Source organism: Eucyclogobius newberryi, unplaced genomic scaffold (assembly GCF_026437365.1).
Source record: "Eucyclogobius newberryi isolate DKJ021-1_F unplaced genomic scaffold, fEucNew1.0.hap1 SCAF_22, whole genome shotgun sequence".
NCBI lineage: Eukaryota > Metazoa > Chordata > Actinopteri > Gobiiformes > Gobiidae > Eucyclogobius > Eucyclogobius newberryi.
In genome coordinates, this window is record NW_027315857.1 from 22,722,597 (window position 1) to 22,730,925 (window position 8,329).

Genomic DNA, 8,329 nt, shown 5'->3' on the forward strand with positions numbered 1-8,329 from the left:
CTCTGGGGTCTTGGTCTTGGTCTGGTCTCAGTCCTAGTTCAGTCCGGGTCTGACGCGCGTGATGCTGGACACGCTGTTGTTTCTGTTGGAGCGCTTGTTTCTGCTCGCGCACATTAACGTCTCTTTGCCGCGGCTCGTGCACGTAGAGCGCGAGCCCGTGGCGTGCGCGCGGCGGGACAATGTCTCGTGCAGCCGGTTCTCACGCGGGGACCTGCTGGAGGTGCCGCGCACGCTCTTCACGCACTTCGGGATCTACATGGGCGACGGCCGCGTGGCGCACCTCATCCCTGACGCGCTGCCGCTCGTGACCGCGGACCCGCGGCACGTGCAGCGCATGGTCACGAACACGCGCCTGCTCCTGGGCGTGCTGTCCAAGAGCGCGAGCGTGCGCGTGGACTCGGTGGAGGACTTTGCGTACGGCGCGCACATCCTCCTGAACCGCGGGGACGCGCAGTGCGCGCCGCTGCGCGGCGAAGAGTCTGCGCTGCGCGCGGAGCGGCTCCTGGGGCCCGTGTCCTACAGCCTCCTGTGGAACAACTGTGAGCACTTTGTCACGCACTGCCGCTACGGGCACGCGCGCAGCCTGCAGACCGAACAGGTGAGCGCGCACGAGCACGCGCCTTTGATTGGCTTTTTCAATTACTTTAAGTTCACGCGCATCAGCACCTCTGCCGCGCGGGGTTCAGACCTGGACCTGGTTTAGACCTGGACCTGGTTTAGACCTGGACCTGGACCTGGTTTAGACCTGGACCTGGTTTAGACCTGGACCTGGTTTAGACCTGGACCTGGTTTAGACCTGGACCTGGACCTGGTTTAGACCTGGACCTGGTTTAGACCTGGACCTGGACCTGGTTTAGACCTGGACCTGGACCTGGTTTAGACCTGGACCTGGTTTAGACCTGGACCTAGTTTAGACCTGGACCTGGACCTGGTTTAGACCTGGACCTGGTTTAGACCTGGACCTGGACCTGGTTTAGACCTGGACCTGGTTTAGACCTGGACCTGGTTTAGACCTGGACCTGGACCTGGTTTAGACCTGGACCTGGTTTAGACCTGGACCTGGTTTAGACCTGGACCTGGTTTAGACCTGGACCTGGACCTGGTTTAGACCTGGACCTGGTTTAGACCTGGACCTGGTTTAGACCTGGACCTGGTTTAGACCTGGACCTGGTTTAGACCTGGACCTGGTTTAGACCTGGACCTGGACCTGGTTTAGACCTGGACCTGGTTTAGACCTGGACCTGGTTTAGACCTGGACCTGGTTTAGACCTGCAGGTTTGGGCTGTAGCACAACTTTGTCCAAGTCTTTGACCAAGTTCTCAGTCCTGGTTCAGACCTGGTTCAGTCCTGGTTCAGTCCCGGTTTAGTCCCGGTTTAGTCTTGGTTCAGTCCCGGTTCAGTCCCTGTTTAGTCCTGGTTTAGTCCTGGTTTAGTCCTGGTTCAGCTCTCTCTCTTTCGGAGCCGGTAAAACTCTTGGATTGAGCCAAAAGGAAAAAGTGTCACTCGGAAAAACTCAAACAAGAGACGCTTTGACTCCTCAGAGTTTGGCCCAGAAACTAGGCCAAGACCAGAACCAAAACCCAGCCCAAGGACTAAACCGGGTCTAAACCAGGTCCAAACCGGGTCTAAACCAGGTCCAAACCGGGTCTAAACCAGGTCTAACTGGGGGATGGAGAATCTCTCAGGTTTCAGTTACTTCCTGTAATCAGTGCGAACCTGGATCATTAGGGGCCCGACGGACAACAGGACTCTGTTTGCAGGACCAGGACTAAACCGGGACTAAACTGAGACTAAACTGAGACTAAACCAGGACTAAACCAGGACTAAACTGAGACTAAACCGGGACTAAACCGGGACTGAACCAGAACCAAACCGGGACTAAACCAGGACTAAACTAGGACCGAAACTAAACCCAGAAATTGTCTAAACAAAGAAAGAAACAACTTTAATCTGAGTTTAACGTGGAATTAACTTTTTGAGAAATTGGTGAACAAATTCTTTCACTTTTGAATAAAAAAACAGGTTTAGAATCTGGAAAAAGGGAAAATATTCATTACAAAGTGTCAGTTCTGTCATGTTTGTCGAGGTCCAAACTGCAAAATGCAAGTTTTATACAGATCTCGTCCTGGTTTAGGTTTCATAGGGTTAAAATGATGAATATATCGATATGTTTTGGGCGATATTCAAACGATATTATGTCAAAAACGTGTTATTCTGAGGTTTGATCATCAGACAAATGTGAAAAGTGCAGAAATAACACCTTTGAAACAGATTCATTTTTAGATTTTGTTTAAATTCAGCTGTTTTTTGTGGCATTTTTAAGTCAAAGCGCCAAACTCCACATTCAGATTCTGCACAACATCTTCAAAAACACTCACAATATGAAGTACATTTGGATATTTAAACAGATTCACTCTCAAACTTTTGTCCAGTTGAAATAATTCCATTTTCTTTTGCCAAAACGATCAGAAAATGCTCAGAATATTAATATCAAGACTTTTTTCATTCAAAACGTTTAATTTCATGAACCAGACGGAATAATAATGTTTCTCCTCAATAATCCGAACACAAACGTTTGATTTTCTCACAATTTAAGTCAAAGGAGTCTCTAGTTCTGATGGTTTCAGACCCTTTAAAATAAGATGAGAAGAAATGAATGCAATTTATCTTGTTTTGAGTCTATTTGGACTAAAGTGAGATCGTCACGGGAACAAGCATAAAATATCTTGTTTTACTGGAAAAATAAGAAAAAGACATTTCTAACTTGAAATGAGGAAAAAATGCTGCTGCTTTTGAAATGTTTACTTGTTGTCATGACAACGCTTATATCCACTCCACTTGGACTTGACTCGACTCGACCTGGACTCCACTTGGACTAGACTTGGACTCGACTTGGACTCGACTTGGACTCGACCTGGACTCGACTTGGACTGGACCAGTGTTTTTAGTGCAGTTTTCGCTTCACAGTCGACGCTTGGCTCAGACGAGCCCTGGACTTATGAACCGTTCACAAAATGTTTTGCAATTTGAATTGCAAAACATTGTGACACATTGTGTGTTTGGAGGACTTGGACTTGGACTTGACTCAGACTCACTCAGTGTGTGATTTTTGACACTTTTGACAATCCCAGATCGAACACAAGCCCAACGTCCGAGGATCGAGCACCGCGTCCCTGCAGCTGTTCACCTTTATTATTATCATTAATATTATCATTATTATTATTATATCATTATTATTATTATTATTATTCTCATTATTGGCTCGAGCCATTCTATGGAATGGAACGAGTCTTTGTTCTTGCCATGGTTTCTTATTATTAGGCTCGAGCGCCACAAGCTGGCGAGAGGCCTATTAGTTCCGCAGGCACGGCTGCGAAAGTGCGCACGTAGTGCGCACGAAATCGAAGCGCTCGCCCACTTCCAAACACTCACTAACGCACTCCTTCACTCACGCACGCCCCGTGCATACTAATTAGTAGTAGGAAAATGGAACATTACCGTTGTAAACGGGCGAAGCCCGTGCAAAAGTGCGCACTAAACAAGCGCTTTGCGGTCTTCATCCGAAAATGTATAGTTTATGATATTTGAAAAATGGGAAACATTGTTTTCACACCGGAATATTATTCTTTCTTCTTTCTTCTCGGGACAAACCCCCCTATTTTTCACCCAGTGAACATTGACAAAAAGTCACAAAAATTTGCACACCTCTAAAAATCGTGCCTCTCTACATTCTGGCTATCTCCCTTTTCTAAAATTTAAAAAAATGGCGCGTCAGCGCCCCCAAATGTACCAAAAATGCATTGAGAGATAGGAAATTACCCCCAAAAAATCTGATCGTAGAATCATGAAATTTGGCGCAGAGGTAGATGGTGACAAGAGAAGTAAAAAATATTATTACGGCAACGCCGTCCACCCAACCAAATGTCGGCCATATTGGTTCAAAAATGGCTAATTATGACTCTGGAGTTTTTCTCGGGAGTAATAAAAGGACAATTGGGGCGCGTTAGCGCCCCCTCCTCTTGCAGCGTGGCGGCGGCGCGGCTATATTTATTCTTATTATTGTTCTTGCATGGTAATTTTATCACAACATTTTTGACCCCCTGAACATTGATGAATGTCACACATGGGGTCATAGGTCACACATGGGGACATAGGTCACACATAGGGTCATAGGTCACACATGGGGTCATAGGTCACACATGGGGTCATAGGTCACATGTGGTCATAGACGCGATCGGCTCGGCCCAAACTCCAATAAAATGGAGGTTGTGAGAACGCCCGTCGCAACAGTGCCGACTAGTTTAAAAAAGAAAAAACATGAAACGCTTCATCTTTGGCCTAGGCACATGAAACTTGGAACAGTGATAGAGCGACCTTTGACCTCTGACCTTAGAGGAGTAAAACGTACCTGTCAGCATCGCTCTATGATAAACAGGAAGTCAGCCATGTCGAATCAAAGAGGCACCGCCACGCTTGATTTTTTTTTTCAAAATCGTACTTGTCCTAGGTTTTCTGTTCGATCGAGCTCAAAACAACACCTTTTGCATCTAAAGACATTGAAATTTAATACATATCCAAAAGAATATTGATATTCTCTACGGTCTCTGCGTAACACGCCCTCAAAAAATACTTAATTTCCTGTTTTTTCAAGGACAAGTCACGTCTATTGGAAATGATCTGCGGAGCTCATATTTCACTCATCATCCCCGCTCCGCGGCTCTAATTATTGTTATTATCATTATTATTCTCATTATTATTACTATTATTATTCTGGTTATTATTATCATTATTATTATTCTCATTATTATTAGTGTCATTATTATTATACTGGTTATTATTATCATTATTATTATTATTGCTGTTGTTATTATTATTGCTGTGATTATTATTATTATTATCATTATTATTACTATTCTCATTATTATTTTCATTATCATAATGATTATTCTCATTATTGTTACTATTATCATTATTATTGCTGTTATTATTATTATTCTCATTATTATTACTATTCTCATTATTATTATTGCAGTTATTATTATTCTCATTATTATTACTATTATCCATCCATCCATCCATCCATTTTCTACCGCTTGTTCCCTTTTTTGGGGTCGCGGGTGACTGGAGCCTATCCCAGTAACTTCGGGCCTTAGGCGGGGTACATCCTGGACAGTGGCCAACTTGTCGCAGGGCCTAACAGAGACATAGACATTACAGACAGTTCACTCTCACATTCATTCACTAGGGCCAATTTAGAGTCACCAATTTTTGCCTAACACATGCATGTCTTGGACGGTGGGAGGAGCCGGAGAACCCGGAGAGAACCCACGGTAACACGGGGAGAACATGCAGACTCCACCCAGAGAGATCATGTGATTAATCTGGTCCGGGAATCCATGATCTCCTTCTTGGGAGGCAAGAGCGCTAACCGCCTTTGCCACCGTGCACCCAATTATTATTACTATTACTATTACTATTATCATTATTATTATTGCTGCTGTTATTATTATTATTGTCATTATTATCATTATTATTATCATTATTATTACTGTCGGTGTAATCCCTCATTCGTCCAGGCGTGTTCCATAGTAGAAAAAGCTTCAGTTGTTTCATCTGGACTCAGTTAGAAAAAATAGACGTTTCGACTTCATCCAAGAGTCATTGTCAATAAAAGAATTTAGGTCGAGAACTCCGATATTAATACTGTTCTGTGGTAAGACCCGCCCATTGGGAGGAGCCTTCCTGAAGTAGCAAGAGTTGTTTGTTTCAACAGAAACTCCCCCCTTGTATACTATACTATTATCATCATTATTATTGCTGCTGTTATTGTTATTATTGTCATTATTATTCTCATTATTATTACTATTATCATCATTATTATTATTATTGCAGTTATTATTATTCTCATTATTATTACTATTATCATTATTATTATTGCTGCTGTTATTATTATTATTGTCATTATTATCATTATTATTACTATTATCATCATTATTATTATTATTGCTGTTATTATTATTCTCATTATTATCATCATTTTGGCCGTCTCCTATTGTTCGTGTGTCTTCCAGTTCTGTTCTTGGCTGAAGTCCGTGGTCCGGGACCCGAGGACTCTGCTGGCCTCGCTCCTGCTCGCGGTCCTGGTTCTGGTGGTCTCCGGGTCCTCGTGCTCCACGGTAACGCCCGCTCTGCTGCTTCCCTTCACGCTGTGGATGGCCAGCTGAAGAACCCGCTTCTGTTCAAGTCACGCCACAACCGCAAAAAAAACCCCAAAAAAGACAACGAGAAAAAGCACCAAACGGCACCGGTCGGACTTTAGTGTGTTTGCATCCGTCTAAACTCTTTATCACGTGTTTTTAATGTTCACACGCAGTAGTTTCAAGTGTTTGTCACGGTTTTTAAAAAGAGCTTTTGTCAAACGGTGAAACTGGGATGGACCACCCCAGCGTGGCCAATCAGAGCGCTGCTTTCGCTTTGACGCAAAAAAAACAAAAACAAAAAAACCTCGAAATTGCGTGGATTTTTCGGAGCGTGCACATATTTCAACACTTTTCTTTCATGTATATATTTGTGTTTTTTTTTTTTTAGTTTAAAAGAAAAATAATAGAAATGTAAAACAACAGAAAACAACGAGAGAAAAAAACATAAATAATGAATAGTAATAAAGGCACAATGACAAAACAAGTACAATTACGACATAAAAAGGCCAACATTTAAGTTGTATTTGGTCCAAAGTTATTCAAATCTGTCCATTTTCAATACTTTTCAAATACTTTATTAAAAAAAAAAAAATTAAAAAAAAAAGACAAAGTGAAGGAAAACTAAATTTTGCAGAATTTTCAAGAAAAAAAGTACTTTAATTTCATTTTAATTAGTCCAACCTCGGCACGTTTCCCAAAGATTCTGCTCAGACTGTCACAAAAAACTATTTATATTTTATACGCCTTATTACACCTCATTTAAACTGAAAAAATGCATTTGTTTTAGGCCAAAATAAGATCAATAATCTCACTTACTTAGTGTTTTTACTTTTTAACTTCACTGTCAAGATTCGAGCGCATAAATCTTGGTTGGATTAAGGAATTTGCATCGTCTCTTTTATGAATGAGAAACGCCGCGCAACATAAAATCTGCAGATTAATAATGGACATTTTAACCTTTTATCTTAGTTAAACTACAGCGACATGAGGATGGGAGGGCATCTGACGGACAGGGCCCGCGTGGGAGTGAGTTATGTACGGGTAGGAATAATAAAGATAAAAATGAGAGAAAATAAAATAAAATGAAAATAATTAAAGATTAAAAATTAAAGAAGAAAAATAATATTAATAAAAAGAAGAATACAAATAAAAAGAAGAAAATTAATAATAATAATAATAAAAAGAAGAAAAATAATAAAAAAAAATAGAAAGAAGAAAAATAATATCATTTTTTATGTTATTATTATTTTTCTTGTTATTATTATTTTTCTTTTTTTTCTTCTTCCTTTTTCTTTTTACTCTTTCTTTTTATTAATATTATTTTTCTACTTTTATTTTTATAAGGATAAAAATAAAAAAGGAAGAATAATTAAAAAGAAAAGAAAATACAAATAAAAAAATAGAATACAAATAAAAATAAGAAAAAGAATAATACCTGTTGTACATATAAATGATAGTTTAAGAAAAGCTGAAAATATGTTATAAAAGACACGATGACGTTAAACTAAAGGTGTTTGTATTCGTCAAATCATAATTTCTGCCAAAAAATGTCCACATCGGATTTGTTTCGGCCCAGCGTGTGCTTAACATTGTTGCTAGGTTACGGAATGTCCATTACTTAGTCATTTACGATCAGGAAGTGGAATTCTGAACCTAAAAACGTTGCCAAACTTTTACATAATGTTATTTACTGCGTTTTAGTCACATGGGTGGTCCAACTTGACCTGGTTCATGTTTGTTATCTCTGTGGCCCATTCACATGAAACAAAAACCGTCTCAAAGCTCAATTAGATGCGGGAGATGAATCAGAAAATTAATCATGTCGAGTTTATCGTCTGTAATTGAAACGATTAGGATGAAAAAAAGTGTTTAATCTCTGAAAACAAGAAGATACAGCGACATTTCTGCAGTTTTGTGGTTCATTTTACGGTTCATTCACGTTTTCTGCGACATTTGAACCTTGACCGAGACATTCACGGGCACGTTTTAGCGCTTTCCTGATGCGTCGTTGAAATATCGACTGAATATCGACTGAATATCGACTGAATATCGTCTGAATATCGACTGAATATTGTTACCGAGATTGAGCTCGGCGCCTTTCAAACGGCGTCGTTCGTTCGCCCGCCGCT

The 8,329-nt window shown here is 40.9% G+C and overlaps 1 protein-coding gene across 1 annotated transcript; it reads left to right on the forward strand.

Annotated features, from left to right (window-relative positions):
* On the forward strand, positions 1–6,225 carry LOC140371618 (lecithin retinol acyltransferase-like). The gene is made up of 2 exons (XM_072458787.1): positions 1–598; positions 6,072–6,225. The coding sequence occupies exons 1-2, from the start codon at positions 62–64 to the stop codon at positions 6,222–6,224; spliced, it is 690 nt and encodes a 229-aa protein (XP_072314888.1). The 5' UTR covers positions 1–61; the 3' UTR covers position 6,225.
* Positions 6,226–8,329: the final 2,104 nt, after the last annotated feature.